This window comes from Lagopus leucura, unplaced genomic scaffold, assembly GCF_019238085.1.
Source record: "Lagopus leucura isolate 7727_CA_CO unplaced genomic scaffold, USGS_WTPT01 Super-Scaffold_73, whole genome shotgun sequence".
In the NCBI taxonomy this organism is placed as follows: Eukaryota; Metazoa; Chordata; class Aves; order Galliformes; family Phasianidae; genus Lagopus; species Lagopus leucura.
The window spans coordinates 94,438,434-94,455,269 of record NW_024962252.1 but is presented as its reverse complement, the minus strand read 5'-3'; the positions used below and the strand labels follow the sequence as shown (position 1 = coordinate 94,455,269).

General features: G+C 46.8%; 1 protein-coding gene across 5 annotated transcripts in view; it reads right to left on the bottom strand.

Moving 5' to 3' along the window:
• The window catches only part of FOXN2 (forkhead box N2), a 29,820-nt gene extending 13,202 nt beyond the window's left edge, over positions 1 to 16,618 (bottom strand). For 3 of the 5 annotated variants that reach the window (XM_042894567.1, XM_042894593.1, XM_042894588.1), the window contains exons 1-3: positions 16,545 to 16,618; positions 4,650 to 5,200; positions 1,154 to 1,278 (exon numbers count right to left, since the gene is read on the bottom strand). In XM_042894567.1, the coding sequence (XP_042750501.1) occupies positions 1,154 to 1,278; positions 4,650 to 5,186 (662 nt within the window). In that variant the 5' untranslated portion in view covers positions 5,187 to 5,200; positions 16,545 to 16,618. Of the gene's footprint in view, positions 1 to 1,153; positions 1,279 to 4,649; positions 5,201 to 16,483 lie in introns of all 5 variants that reach the window. The other 2 variants (XM_042894581.1, XM_042894573.1) reach the window with 2 other exon arrangements.
• Between the last annotated feature and the right edge of the window lie 218 nt (positions 16,619 to 16,836).

The window sequence follows — 16,836 nt, the reverse complement described above, 5'->3', positions numbered from 1 at the left end:
CTAAATATTCAGTATCGGTTTCACAGATTGTGTCTGCAATCCCAGTTCCTCCTGGTTGTTAAGGAAACTCTTTGCAGTAAGGCAAGGCACAGGGCAACGTACAGACATCATAATTACCTCTTATCTCACCCCAATTGTTCGCCAATCTAGATAAACCAGCCACATGCCTACCTAACTCCTGATCCCATCAGCAGCTGTGCATTCCTAGCTACTTTCCATCCTCCTACTCTCTGTGCCACCTCTAAGTGCTCACTCTGACTGATGTTCCTCTTCCTGTACCAGGAACACACTATGATGTTTACTTGAAACTCTCCAAAATTTATTGCCTAATCTTAAAATGTATCAGATGAGGAAGCCTCATTGAGCGTCCTCTGAGGTGGAATCTGCTAGTGGGAAAGGCTGTACTTCTCATCCCCACCACAAAATGTTTCTAACAGCCTCAGAGAGAAATGCTCCTCTCTTAGACCAGCTTTTCCAGGCATTTCAGACCATACAGAAGTTGACTGTTCTTAACAGCAGCATATGATATATACATTTTATATCCAAATGCAGTGATTTATGAGAGAACACACACTCCCTTTCCAGGAAGCATCACCAGATACATCCCAGATGGTCCAGATGACCTGTGCTCAAAGCAGGATTTTGCTGCAGTTAGGGCCTCTGCCTGCTCTCCAAAGAAATGGCTCTCATGAGCACCCCATCAGCCCAGCCTCGTGTCACCTCTTGGAAACCAGTGAGAAAAGCAGTGGCTGTTTGCAAAGCCCCACAACAAAGGCAGCATAAGCCTCAGCACTAATTGCTTGCCTGGGTTATTCCAGCCAGGACCCCTAGCAAGACACAATAAGAAAGGGGAAAAAAAAGAAAGAGGTAGAAGAAAGAAGAGAAAATATTTAAGAGAAAGCACTTCTTCAGATCATTAGTGACCCCAGATCTACTATCTGGGAAGCCTGAGCTTGTGACCTCTTTCTCACTTGTGACAGTACCTCTCTGGTCCTGTCTAGCCAGTCTTCCTGGCCTGTCTACACAGCTCACCGAAGTCCCACTCAAATTCTTCTCCTAGTAGAAGTCAGTCATCAACAACTGCTCAGGTATTTCCTGTGGTAGGTGGGTGAACATAACTGCATGTTGCACTTGTATGAGAAGATTCACCTACCTTGGTGGTGATGCCGGTGGAGTGTAGAGTGCAAGTGCTGAAGGAAATGGCTGCTTTTTCAGTGCTTGAACGAGATTAGGCTTATATTCTGGATCGACACACCACAAGGAACCTTTTCCATTCACCTGCAAAAAAGAAGTACAGAAAAGATGCTACAGAATTGGTAACGCACACAGCAGAAGGGAGGGCTGGCTCAGCACCTGGATAGGACTACAGTTCTATGGGATGAGAGATGTGTACCTCCTCTGTTACCCTCCACTCTTGCAGTACTGCAGGGCTAGTGGCACATGCAAGAAAACAATGTGCTCCAACTAAGTGTGTGAAACTATTAAAAGATGGAAGTGGTCCGGTCAAGGCACAGAGAAAAGTCTCAAAGCAAACCTCAAAGTTTGGTGGAACACCTCCTGCAAGCCCACGGAGGCCACCAGGCCATCTTCACCTGGTGATGAAGTGGAATGCAATTTTACAGATGGATACTCCATGACTTCAAAAGACTCATAAGCCATACAAGTTTGAGGTCCTACATTAGTCACTGGACTTCTCAGAAAGAGTAGAAACATTCTGCTATTAATTAATGGTGATAGGAAATCAAATCAGGGAGAGTTTCTGCCTGAAAAATAAAGAGAGATACTGCTCTGTAATTTTAGTTGAAACCACTGTCCTTCATACAGATGTCTCACAGCATCTCTCAGTTATTTATTTTTTTAACCTCAAGCTTTCTTACATCAATCTCTTCATGCTAAAAATGAGCACAGCCTGAGAAGCACAAGATAGATATCAACAAGCTTACCCTTAATGAAGCAGATAACCCCTGCTCCATGATGGCTGACAGGAGGCTGTAGCAGGCTGGCCAGTAACAGGGGGATCCTCTCAGCTGGCTCCATCCACCTTCTCTGCACCAGACTAATGCTCTCATCAACTCCTGCATCTCTCCTGGAGCTCAGCACTTGCCCTGGCCTGCACAGTGGCTCACTGGTTATCCCCTATAAGAGGCCCAAACCTGGCTTTTGTTTCCTTTCAGAGCTTTGAGGCTCTTCCATTCACAAAGTTCTGGGATCTCAACCCACCGCTCTGCACTACTTTATCTATTACCTTAGGCAAGCACTTCTACTTCTGGGTTAGTATGAAAACATATAGCTGTGCACCACTATTTACCCTCAAAGCAGACATTCAGCAAAAAAGATGACCCAGTGCCTGTAAAACTGCTTCTAGTCCACCACTGCACTTGGACCTACTGCTTAACAAAAATAGCAAGAAGAAAGCCAACAGTTGTAAAGTCAGTGCCATGCTTCTACAGGAAGCAAAAATGCAGGTGGAAATTCCATAAAGTTTTCAGAAGGCCAGCGATGCTTGGTAAGGATGCAGTCCTGCCTCCTCACAACTTGACCCCTGCTGGTGGCAATTAATAAAAAATAAATAAAAACCCCCAAACCCACAGCCGTGTAATAGTTTAGCAAAGAGCAGTTGCCTGACATCTCAAAGCAGTTACTTGCCCTTCATCACTCTTCACCTCACTAAATTATGTAACTGCCAGCATGCAAAAGCACACAGCTTTTCAAATAACTGTCAGTAAGGGCAGAGGAAGAAATTTTCATCCCCCCCTCCTACAAAGCCCAAGGCCATACATACTGCCACTACTCTATTGCACTGTGAGAGGGCTCACAGAGGAACAGAAACACGTCCCTGGTGAACCAAACAGGCTGCAACCCAGAGCCCCACATCCCTTGCTTGCTGCCCTTTAACCATACAACTTTCCATATCGACTCTACCACCTTCCCTGCTTAGAGGGAAAAAAAACAAAAACAAAAAACAGAAAAACAACAAAAAAACAGAATACATTTGCATGAATGCAACCTTTGACTTCTCTTCACCTACTCAGAACTCAGTGGATTCGCTAAGGAAGGAAAGGAGTGGGCAATTCCTGCTGCCCTTACACCAAGACATTTGGTGCAACTCCCATGCGCACCATGAGGCTTCCAGATCTGGAGCAGATGAGCTTTAATATGCAGATCCACAAAGCAGCAAGCTGTAGACCAGTTTCCAAGACTTCCCTACCCTCGCTCTTCTGAGCTTCACATCTCTTCTCCCAAAGGTGCCCACCCATTTAAAGTAGGCACACTGAGAACCAGCATCCAGCCCTGCAGTACAACCCAGCTCTTCCTGACATCTGCTGAGCTCCAGGCTGTACAGCAAGGACCTCCATCTCCATTGAGATGCCAGACACGCACTACGTGCACTTCTGATAACAAGCCTGCTACCACTTGTGCTGAAGTCCAACCACGTGGTTTGAGGTTTTGTTTACTGACTTTGGGGTGAGGGCAAGTGTTGTTTCACTTTGTTTTGGAAGCCGGAGCAGACTCTTTGAGAAACACAATGGGAAATGAGAGAGGGAGGATGGAAGTCAGCAATAAAATCATTTGAGCCAGTAAGCTATCTATAGAGAAGCCTCCTTGACTTTAAGAAGTGGATCTTTACACGCAGCTTGTCTCAAGAAGGCTTTTTCATAGAGACATGCAGAGTTATAACAACACTGTTATTGCAGAGGTTAAAACACTACAATGCATTAAATGCAGGAACTAAGAAGGTTTTTTGAATGCTAGAGCTGTGCCAAGAGACCACAAGTGAAAGGTCAGTTTTATATTCAAGGCAACTTTCAGTTAGTTCGACCCATTTTTTTTCTGATAAGATTCCCTACCACTGTGATGCCTCATGTTCTACAGCACATGTGTCTCCCAGTTACTTTCATTCCTGCTGGCAGAGCACACGTGCATCTTCAGAAAGGTGTGGAGGTGGGAAGGGGACAATAAGTGTCCTCAGGCTCCCCAGCTTGGCACCTCACACCAACAGCAACATCACCCCTACTGCCACGGCACACAGCAACACACTCACTGTAGGTACAAACTGCAGTGTCACCTGCCAGGCTGCCAAAGTCACCTAGAGGGGCAGAGCTCCAACAACAGTCATCTGTAACGGGTTCCCTAATGATATATCCTTCCTAGCCATGAGGATGCCCTTTGCCAATTCCAAACCCTACATGTGACACTGTTCCGAAAATTAGCATTGGCAAAAACTTAAATAATTGCCCTCAAATTAGTTCCATTAGAAGAAAAACAAAACAGAGCACACACACCAGAAAACAAAGAATCACTCCACAAGACATCCTGAAATAGATGTCTAATATCTTTGGCTGAGTACTATAGCCTAGCAAAACCCTAAGTGGAAATAAAGCCCTTTACAATATGGTTCGTAAGGAATGTATTGCAGATGGCTCTAACCAGCTGAGTATTAAACACAAACACAGGATCAATTAAGGCACTTAAACACTTGTCAGAAGTGGCATTTCCAAAATATCAACAGTTGTGAATAACGTGTTAAAGGATTTCAACACACAACTGCTTCACACGTGGTGAGGGGAAGAAGCCCTTGAGAACAACAGGGTCTTCTTAATTCCCTTGTGAATTACAAAGCTTATTTAACTCCCTCCCCATGACCTCACCTTGCCATGGCTTCGCTCCACCTTCCGGAAACATTTATTCAAGGAGAGGTTGTGTCGCACAGAGTTCTTCCATCCTGTTGGTGCTGTGGCGAAATAGGGGAAGCGTTCCAGGATCCAGCTGTAGATTTCTTTGACTGGGAGGCTCTTGTTGGGAGAATGCTCAATAGCCATATAGATGAGGAGGCTGAAAGAATAAGGAGGCTTGGAAGTAGAAGATTTTTTTTCTGGATTCTGGTAGCAGGAGGGTGAGAAGGATGGCACGCTGTCACCCTCAATGTCATATAAAGGGCTAACAATTGGAAGACCCTCACTTCCAAGGCTGAAGTTTGTTAGAAGATTAGTACTTTCATGCAGCCAGTTCAAGTTTGTGAGCTCATCGTCTGCTGAATCACTGTCCACTACAGTGGCCTTAGGCCTCCCAGCATCTCCTGCATCAGGCAGGCTTCCCATCCTGTGTGACTGTCTTAGCCCTGCAGCTTTTTCTGCTCCTGGAGTTTTAGCTTTCTTATCCGGAGTCATTCCAGTGACTGGACCCATTTAGTTTGATTGGTCTGCAACAAAGGAGACAGAAATCAATGCAAAATTTCAATATCATATTGAGTGGCAGCATGCCAAGCCAAAGAAGCTCCAGGGGACCATGACACTGTACCATCCACATACTGTTGTCACCGAGGAGAGCCAGGCCTAGCACAGCTCCTCCAGTAACCTCATAATGGCCTTTTAACTTCCCTATGGCTACAGCACACAGTAAACAAGTGGAAATTGCTCTACTTCTCTTGAAAAGTCAATTGAGACACAGAAATAATAGAGATGACATCAACATCTGAAAAAGACTTCATCAGGTAGGACCTAAAACACACTCTTCTCACATGAAGTCTTTAATGATACTCATCGTATCGTAAATTAATCCTATTTGGAAGTGTTTGCTTTTGGTTCCTAAAGAGGGAAAAATAAGTCACAAAACTTAAATAGCATAAAGTGAATTCATGGTCTTGGTGCAAATGGAGCCTTTACAACCCCCTGCAAGTCACAAGCACTCCCTCCCACTGGGGAGGTTGAAGCAGGCCAGCCAGCGAACTGTGAGCCTAACAGCTGCCTTTTCTGCTGATGTAGTCACATTAGAGCCTCGCTGCACCTAAACTTTGGCCAACATAGCTGTGTCAGAAGCACAGCCCAACAAAACCACTTTACAGATGTAGCTTGCTATAAATGCAAGGCTATCCACTCCAGATGCAAGTCCACCAGCAAAGCTGTTGATCACATGAACTGTAAGAAGTAAAATCCATAAAAATCTGATTGACTTCCCTGTCCCTGTACATGAGCTATCATTCTGGTTTCATGCTCTAGCTCCTACTGCAATGGCTCAATTGTAAACCAGACAGCAGATGAGGATGGTTATCTCATCAGACAGTGTGATACAAGTTACTGGATGGCTTTTTTGGAGCAGTTTTTGTAGTATTTGCTATAAACACATGGCTTAGTACACTCGTGTCTCTGCAGAGACAGCAGGGACAAGGACCTGCTCCACACTTGTATAAGGGCAAACCATACAAATGAAGTCTACTGCTATTAAGATTTTAGACAGAAATTATCAGGTAACACAGAATTCACTCCTTCCCCAGACAACGCATCAAGCAATTTCTTCTCTTCATCTACTTGTACTTTTTCCTGTCAACTCTTGCAAAGCTCCCCTTGTAAATCCCAGTCCCCTCTTCTCAGAGGATCGTGCAACCTGGAGCAGCTGAACACCCAGACTCACACATGCAATCTGCCCAGCACACAGTGGACCAATTTCTCCACCTTCTCCAGCAAACAAAAGCAGTACTTACCTGCACCAGTACTGGAAATGGTCCCCAAATTTTCAATCTATGTGCAAGGACAGGCATGATTAACTATTGGCTCAGCCATTAACTAAATTAAAGGAAAGCAAACCGCTCACATAGCTGGTCAAAAGTAATTCTGCTCTGCCTACAAATTACTTCTCCGAACTATCAGAGCAGATTTACATTGGCAGCTGATGAATGTTGGCTTTAAAACAAAGCCATTTATATTGTTGATCATTAATATTCGACATACAATTCTTTGCAAACAATATATTTATAGTACATTAGCATATATTATTTAATGTTAATACATATAATAACATATAAATATAAAAGTGATGATATGCCATGTTTTTCTTAGTAGTTGCATTACAGAAAGTAATATATCCTCCATAGTTCTTGTTTACCACCTTATACATCTTCTACACAAACACATCAGCAGAAGTTACATACTTTTTAGAAGGTTATAAAGGCCATTATTAGACTATTATGGTCTGATCAATATCGGTGGAGAGGAAAATCAGTTCCCTAACCACTGCAGTCTTCAAAGGTGGCCTTAAGTGTAAGCATTGTATGACTGCTGCTGGGAGCAGGAAGAGCTTTGGGGACAGGATTGATCCTGGGGGAGTATCACAGGACAGCAGTCCAGCAAAAAGCATGGAAGCCCCGCAGAGCAGATGCTGTGACAGAACTGTATACAATTGGACCTCAGTGTTTTTCCTCACGTTTTTCTCCGCTGTCAGCTGGGAAGGTTGATGCAAACAAGGTCAGAGGCAGCCAGTAGGACTTGCTCTCCACCATGCTCCCAACCAAGCTGAATTAGCAGTACCAATACAAAACAGGAGAGGCCACTTACCAGCCTCTCCAGTTGGCAAACCAAATACTCAGAAACTCGCTCCTATTCCCATGGTGACAGCCCCAGCCCTGCCAGCTGCGCTAGAACCTCCAGCCTTCCAAATGCACGAATAACACTTCGACTGCATCTCTGAAAACATGAAGCAGTGCACACTGAGTCTGCTTCACAGTAATGTAACGTGCTGCTATCAACATCAGCACTTGCAACAGAATGCAGAAATACTAATGGCATCACACACACAAACCCCAGCCAACTCAAGCATTTATCTTCAATGAGCACCTCAAAAACAAAGTACTGCAATGGAGAAGGCTGTAGATGTATTCACGCAGGACAGAAGCTCCAACATACCAGGAAGATATTCAGTGTCACGAGACACTGCACACGGTGCTGTTGCTGAATAAACCACTCCACACCACTCAATAATCACCAGTTCATCAGAATCCAATGAGTTGCTAGCTGATGTGAGATCATATTACGTACCAGAGACAAAATTTTAGCCACGCACATACAGATTGAGTGCTTGTAGCAAACCTGGAGGCTGAGCACTGGCACCTGCAGCCTCTACCCACTGCAGTTTGCACACAGAACAAGCAGGGAGGTTGCCCATTTCTTTTCTGAGCAATGTATTCAGCTGGAAAATCCTTGGCAAGCCCAATGCCAAGTTCAAGGAAAACCTGTCTCTTCTAAACACAGAGGACATTCCTCTGCATGGCTCTGCACTCCCGGTGTTCATTCATGGTGTTAATGCTCCACTTCAGACCTGGATTCTGCTTCCACCTGGAAGCACAGCATCACCTGGTTTGAGATTGCTGCTATTCTGGAGAGACAGGGCATAAATTTCTTATTTATCATGAGAAGAAAAGAAAACACAACCAAATATCAACATTTCTATTAAAAAAAAAAAAAAAATGGTGGTGGCTTCTGCAGTCTTTTTTTGAACTCACTAAAGAACTCAGTTTGTGAAAATCTTTGGGGGCTGAAAGATACTCAGTGTAGCACATTACTATGTGGTTATGCCAGGTCTGTACATCTCCATACATGCATATATATTGCAGCTGTTACTTCATTTTGATGAAAGACACTGAGCCCTGCTATGTTCTCTACCACAGAAATGAATATTTGTGAGCGTTACGAGAACACAAGTTCTTTAATTTCTGGCATACAGCACGTGCATGTACTCATACAAACCACAACACGTTATGGCCATAAGCAAAGTCACAGTACTGTTGCCACAGCATTTATTGTGTGATCCCCAGGCAAGCCGACACGACTCAATTCCTCTTACCTCCTGTTCCCCTTTCCTCTCCCGTTCTTGTGTCCAAGCATAAGATCCTGCCCCATAACACCTCCAACGTGCCAGAGCTTCACCAAGCAGGTGAGACAGAGGAAATCTTCCAAACACTCCCCTTGGGACAGCTTTCTGCTCTTTTACCAAGTGCCTAACACAAGGCACAGTTTTGCTAACAGTCTCAGATGCAGCAGACTCCAGCTTCCCTATGTGACACGGACCCTTCCCTGAACCAGCAGCGTCGCAGGTAACAACGCACAGTCATTGTTTTAACTCTGTAACTGCCACAGCCAACGCATGGCTCGACTTCCAACCAGAGAAAAAGCATTCAGCCTTTTGTTAAACAAACCAACCAACCAACCTTTTCTGCATAGCATTGTGTGGGCAGGGCTGCTACTTAACTCTTCTTCACTTTCCAGCTCAATGCACGGCAGCCCGAGATGAAAGCTGCCATAAAGCACCCACGATGCCCCACGTTGCAACAACCTTCTCCAAACACGACCACTTGGTTCTGCAGGACCAGCCAAGCAACCAAGTGACCTCAATAGCTATTTGGGAAGACCTGGAACCTGCTAACAGCCTAGTAATTTCTCACAAAAGTTAAAAATAGACCATGCATGCACTGTCTAAGGAGCAGCGCATGGCTTTAATCCAGGAGGTTTTTAATGGTATCACACTGCCATCACATGAGGGCAGCTCTGTCACCATATTCTCAGGGTGTGCAGCCTTAGTTACAGCAGTGAAGTATTTGTGCAGTCAGCACACAGGTCTGTACCCACGTACACAGGCTCTGGGACAGTATTTAAAACATCCATACGTGCTTTTGTATACCAGCAGCTATACTGGTGTCAAACTGTTCTATTGATTTTTTTTTTGTATTTGCTTGCATTTATTGGAGCTGCATCTACACCAGGGATTGTCCTGACTTAAATACATCAGTGCATATACTCTATCATTAGAACGGGACAAGAAGTACATGCATGGCTGCCACCACTCACTCACGTTTGCAACAACCCTTTAAGCCAGCACACACACAGCAAAAGACCAATGGCAAGTGTTTTGTGCATCAAATGGAGAAGTAACAGAGCTCTCACAGCTAGTGAAAACCCATGGAGAAAAAGCTGTAAGTGCTGAAGGTACAACAGCCGCGTGGCTGCAAGCATCCAGAGCCCAGCACTGGACCACTTTCCCCGCACTGAACCTTCTCTGCTCTCCTTTGTCTCAGGCTCCCCCCACAGCACCAACCACAGGCTGGGGCTCAGATTCAAATCCCCACAGCACTGCAAACGGCCTATATTTGATTACGAGGCCGCGTGATGTCACGTATCCAAGACAACTAAAACACCACAGTCTCCTGAGGACAAAACCACCTCTTGGTCGCAGATCTGAGCAACCTGGCAGGCAACCAATCCCTTGTCTCCAGACCAGGCTGCCATGCTCGCCAGCAACACGGGGCACAAGCACCTCCTGCCTCACAAACCATGACAGAGAAATAATTGTTCGAGGTGGTTGTCAGCTTAAAGCCAGCCTGCCACACAGACAGCACGGGAGCTTCAGCATTTCTTCATCATCCTGCTCAAAGGAAACGGGGTTTCTAGGAGTAATATTTCCAAGCTTCTCCCCTTTTAATGTCAATATCCTCCCACAGCATTTCGCCTAATTACACAGAGGGGGAAAAAAAAAAAAAAAAAAGAAAAAGAAAAAACCCTGATTTTCCAATATCAGAAAAAGCTACAGAAAAATACTCTGCACAATTTAAGAACAGAAGGGAAATAAAACCTTATCATAGCCCAGGGAAGGGAAGGCAAAAGGGGAAGAGATTTCATCTGACGTCTAACAGAGTGGTGGAATGGCTTCGGTTTTGGAAGGGACCCTGAAGATCATTTACTTCCAACTCCAAACTGTGTGAAAAAAAGTCAGTTCACCCAACAGACGTACATACACACACGGGAGTGAGTATAAGTGCTTTTAACCGAAATTATATATAAACTGAGACGGGCACAGGTAGCTGGGCCCTGTAGGTCTCGCTGGGCCCAGAGCCATTGGGTCACATCCATAAGTGCTGCCAGCAGCGGGCTGGGAAATGCAGGGCTGCCCAAAGGCTGCAGCCAGCCTGGGACCTGGCTCCTTGCGCCTCAAGTTTAACATGTGCACATGAAAACAGTCTGACAGAGAAACTGGGAAGTGGAAAACAAGAAATAAGAGGGAAATCTATGCCATTTTAAAAAAGCCGTGGTGTCAATGAAGGAGAAAAAACGTTTTTGATTAAGAAAAACCCTTCGCAGTCAATAGTAAATGGCTTACCTTGCAAAGACAAAAGGTACCAGCCATGTACCAAATTCTGTATGCTGTTGAATGAACTGAAAATGCAAATAAAGAAGTGAGCCATTCACAAATGAGTCATTTGAACAAATGCCTGGCGAAGACTGCCTGATGCTAATTTCCTTTCCAGGATAACTGTTACACGTTTCTCTACCATCCCCTTGAAATAGAAGAGAATATCCTTATAGCTACATTTCAGCTGGTGTCAGTAACAATTTCCCAACACTTGAAACATAATGCTCCATTTTCCATGCAGCTTGTCAGCCTTCTTCAGCCTTAAAGCACCAGAACATCTACTTTCCAACTGAAAACCACCAAGTTGAAACCTTACCTGAAGCAACCCTTATGTAAAATTTAATTTAAAGGCAACATCAGAACCAAACACAAAGCAGACTCCACGTTACAGCTTAGCAATTGCCAAGTCGTCACTAATTGCTGTTTTCCAGTTACTGCTTCCCAAGTTCAAGTTTTCCTCTTACTATTTAAGGTCTGGCTAAACTCTGAGAGGGCTTTTCAGGAATTCTTGCTGCCCAGCAAGGACAGGAACTACTGCACCGATGCTTCATTTTCTTTTAAGCCATATCCTGAAAGCTCCATAAGAAGGAAACTACTAAAAAGGCAACAAAACTCAGAAGTCACTAGCATTAATATACCTTGAGACATGCCAAAGGGATGAGCAACACCAGCTTGCATCCTCAGAAACACTCAGGTGCTGCTCACAGAGCTCCTGTCACCCCAGGCAGACACAAAGAACCCAAGGCAAAGCAGAATGACGTTCCTGTCCTCATGCTGCCCATCTCCCCAGCTGTTCCAGTAACAATAACACAACACCCACCAAACATGCTACTGGCCAGCTCTCTCTGAACTTAGCCGTTTCATTTGTTCTAAAATGATGCCAGAATAATCCCTCTGCTCACAACAGTTGTGGCACAAAATTGTTTTTTCTTCCATACGACAACCACACACTGGAACAACTGGGCCAACCGTGTCTCTTCTACAGAAAAGCCATCCACTCTATCACACAGAACCCTGCATTCTGAAGGGTACACCTTCAGTGAAATGCTATGGATGAAGTAAGCTTTGTTTGTAATGGAAAGGCATCTGTGGTAATAAGGCGAGGCTACACCAGGCGACATTAAACACTTCTCATACAGCACGGTCAAAAGTCCAAAAGCAAACTGGCTCGTACTTTGACTAGTCAACATCCCCCAAACAAACCATGTTTTCTGATAGCTGGATAGGTCAATTTGCCTCATCAGCACGTGGATGAGGGCTGCTGCCTGGCCACAAGTTTCCCAGCTCACAGCTGGGGTCTGGGCAAGTTTCTCAGTCAATGGGCAATCTTTGTGGACAGTAATTACCCTCTAAGCAACTACATGCTTGCCCCAGATATAAGCACAATGCAGAGGAGCAACAGATAGCTGAAAAAAGGAAGCAAACAACCACATTAGAAGAGAAACTAAAAGTAGCTACAAAGTGCAAGCCTGAAATGCACTAAAAATGATTTGATAAAAGAAACAAAGCCTGAGCATGATATCAAGACAAGCTGCTCCTGGAGATAGGCCTTGGGAATACACTGAGTCACACCTCACAAAGTTCACAAAACAAAGAGAAAGAAAAGCAACTGCAACTGACATGATATACACAGGTGGGATGCTCAGCTGGTGGAAAAGAAGTCAAATAATACAAAGACGGAGTAGAAATGTGCCTGAGTACCTCCAATCCAGCCCTTAATGGATGGAAAACAGCCTCTCCAGCAGAGTTAAAGCTGCCCAGCGATGCTGCTGAGAGGCACATCGAGCTGTGCCAGTTGGTAGCTCTGGTTTGGACAGCTGGGTTCAATGCCAATGAAGAGATGGAGAGCACTGCTTTTCCCCTGCCTGCCACAAAGGGCATGGTGGGAAAGGGGTGACCTCTGCAGCAGCAGCTGAATGAATAAATGAGTTCCGAAGGTGCCCTAACTTCTGAAGAGAAAGAAGATAAGTTGAACTTATGAACACATCAGAAAGAAGCAGAAATCCACATCACTGAGTTTTTGTATATACCACCATGCACAAATTGCAAAAGCTTTCCTTAAAATGAATCTGGCACCAAGTAATATTCTGTAACAGAGACATTTCCCCCTAAACACAGCAGCCAGCCCTCCCAGCCACTTCCAGGCCCTCAGCAGCTCTTTTCCAGAGCAGGCTCCAAGGCTTGTGCTTTGGAGGCCATAACATTTTACAGGAAGAAGGCAAAGCAACAGAGGTCATAAGGATGCTATCCAGCATCAAGCAGTGCTTCCTCAAGTAATTTATTACTAAGGCACAGGCAAGCTGACTTGAATTGTCTTTTGCAAGTGCCCTGGAGTATCACTATGTGCTTTTACACAGCACAGTAAGAGAAAGTTGGTTTATCACTGCTCAGCGTGCACGTGGAACAGCACAATATAACAGCCAATGAATAAATAAAGGTGTATGAAAAGGTCCATCCAGAGACAGCAGAGCATCACCTCAGCCATTCCTTGTTTTACTTGTGGCTGTCTCCTCTGGAGTCAAGAAACTGGGAGAAGACACATACACAGCACACACGAAGCCTAAGACAGAAATCAGTCCTTTAATCTACTATAGAGGGAGCAGGATGAGGTGTGCAGTTTGCAAGTGCACACTTGTTGAAAGACAAAGCAGCATGTTTCCATGAGTCACGGAAGCACCACTGACAGCAGGATTTCTGCACAGGAAGTTGCACAACACCATCTAATTGTCTACAGACACACGAGGTAGACTCAACAACTGCCCCAGCCCCTACCTACTTCCTTCCATAAAGTAAATGGGTTACAACTAGCACTGTGACATCTCATGCATGAGCGTATGCAGAATACATCTGCATAGGGAGAAACAACCGAAAGAAAACTCAAGGAGCCAAAAGGAATAAAACTGGTAGAATTTACACCTTTGCCAGAAGGTAAATGGAGGTGTGTCCTGCTCCATCCTTGCAGCTGACAGACTCTACTCAGGAGACAAAAAGGCCTAAGGACTGCTCATCACTGATAAACAGCCTGGGAAGGAAGGCTGTATTTACACAGCTCGTTTTACACCCTGGTGGGGCAGTACAAATATCTCCATGAAGAACACAGCATAAGAGATGCACAGTGTCACATTGTCACCTCTTCCAACATCTGGTTCTGTCACCTCACAGGTTGTGATCCAGCTGGGAGAAACCCTATGACAACAGCATAACAACTGCTGATGTTTTTATGGGAATCAACATCCCCATGCAAGAACTGCTTCACTTTCTAATCAGTTTGAACTAAATCCCTTGCTTGTCAGGCACTCCTTCTATTGTGGTAGTGCACATTCCTGTACCTGTTAAGTCACTTACTGGGCTGGTGCATTCCTACACTGACAGCTGCTGGCAACGCCGGCACCTTTCATCCCATGCTCCCAGAGGCAACTGGAAGGCTGTTCAAGAAGAAAACTCCTGGCAGATGGAGCTCTTGAATCAGCACTCTACTTAGTTGGTGCCTCTTTTGGGATAAAACACATTGCTTTTGGGCTGAGCAATCCCTACATAGCTTTGTCAGTACAGCCTAGCCTGCAGCACATAAAGGGGTTCCAACTTAATTCTCTGGTCTAGATCCTGGCAACAAAGGCATCAGCCAGGCTTTGTCCTGAGTACAGGGAGCCACACATCTCCAGTTCCAAATTACTCTGCTCTCCAATGCAGCACTGTAGCTGGAAGGAACACAGCATCCTCACCACACTCTGCAAGCAGAAAGGTGATGGACAGCATCAGAGCTCAAGCAAATCAACAAAACCAACCCAAACTAATAAAAAAATTAAGATCTAAAGAGCATAGAAAAGTCCTAGGTATCTTTTAGGTAACTCGAACATTTAGTGTGAGAACTACTACCTCTGCCCTTCTTGTTCAAAAGCCAAGACACAGCTCAACATCTGCCAAAAAGGGCCTGGCAATATGGACATGAGCCAGGAATGAGCCCTTACAGCCCAGAAAGCCAACTGGATCCTGGGCTGCATCAAAAGCAGCACGGCCAGCAGGGCGAGGGAGGTGATCCTACCCCTCTGCTCTGCGCTGTGAGACCTCACCTGGAGTATCAAACCCAGATGTGGAGTCCTCAGTACAGGAGAGATGCAGAGCTGTTGGAATATGTCCAGAAGAGGGCCACAAAAATGATTCCAGGGACAGAACACCTCCTCTGCATCAGGCTGAGAGCTGGGGCTGTGCAGCCTGGAGAAGAGAAGGCTGCGAGGTGACCCGAGAGCAGCCTTTCAGTACCTAGAGGGGGGTTGTGAGAAAGAACGGAACAAACTCCTTAGCAGGGTCTGTTGTGAGACGGCAAGGGGAATGGTTTCAAATTAGAAGAGGGGAGGATTTAAGCCAGATATAAAGAAGATTTTTACACTAAGACTAGTGAGGCACTGGCACAGGTTGCCCAGACAGATGGTGGATGCCCCATCCTTGGAGACATTCAAAGTCAGGCTGGATGGGGCTCTGAACATCTGATCTAACTGTAGGTGCCACTGTTCATTGCAGGGCAGTTGGACTAGATGGCTTTTAAGGGTCCTGTTCAACTCCCACGGTGCTGTGGACATTGCTGCTCAGCTACACCCACCAACTGAAACTGTGCCACTCATTGTTGCTGTGCACCTTTCAGCCCTGAGCTGCTGCATCCAGCTGTGCTGCAGAGGTGGGAAAGGTCAGGGGCACCTGCTAAAAACAACTAAATACAAGACAAAGCAGAAAAACAGAAACAAACCAAAGCCGTATGTAAAACTACCACAACTCTATTCCAAACTTGGTGACATAAGGCCACACCAGCTTCACTTCTAACAGATTCATCTTCAATTCCTAGGAGGAAGCAAGAGCCCAAACCAAACCAATGACTAGAAGTTGACTTCAGTGAGTCACACGGCGGTACACGACAGCCCAACCGCTCCTCAAGTCCATTCAAACACGACTCCACCATAACACGGTTCGCAGTACGTATCGCAGGTCAGGCACGAACCTCTCCAAAAAGTTACTCCCACAGCGTTCAAGTAAAACGCGAGCCCGTGTTTCCAACCTCCACGTGTCGCACGAGAGCTTCACTCCCGCCCAGCCAGCGAGGCAGGGCCGTTCGCCGGGCCCGACCGCTCCGCCGCGGCCGCGTCCGACCCGCCGCGAAGCCGCGCTCGCTCGGCAGCCGCCCGCACGGCCGCCACGAGCCCTCGCCGGGAGAGGCGGAGAGCGGCGCGGGCGGGGCCGCCCGGTGCCGGGCCGCGCTTCCTGCTGCACGCCGCCGGCCGCCCCGGGGGCGCCATTTCGGGACGGCGGGAGGCGCGCGGGGCCCGGAGCCGGCACCCCGCAGCGCCGCCGGGCTTTGTGCGCTCAGCGCCGCCCGGCACGGCCGCGTGGCCGCGGCGCGTTCCTCCGTCACGCGATAGCCGCGGGGCGCCCGCCCTCCCCGCGCTGCCACCCCGGCGCCGCGCGCCGCTTCCCGGTGAAAACCTTTCGGATCCTCCAAAAATAATATTAAGAAGGGGGAGAAAAAAACAAGCAAACCAACCACCACAAACCGGGGAAGGATGGGAAGGAGACGCTCCTGCCTGCCCGCCTCGCTCACTCACCGCGGTCATGAAGCCGTGCTGCCGGGAGCGCGGGCACAATATGGCAGCGGGGGGATGTGTCAGGGAGCAGCAGCTGCGGCGGCGGCGCCTCCCTCCCCGCCTCCCCATGGCAACCGGCCGCCCGCCCGCCTCTCGCCCCGCCCCGCCTCGCCGCCTCCCGCCCCGCAGCTCCCTGCCGGGGGCGGCCGGGAGCTGGGGCGGCCCTCTCGGAGGGATGCACGGCCGCTTGGCTCGAGTTTTCTGCCCGGCTTCGTTTCCTAAAGAAAGAAACCAATAAGAGAACGCCCCCCGC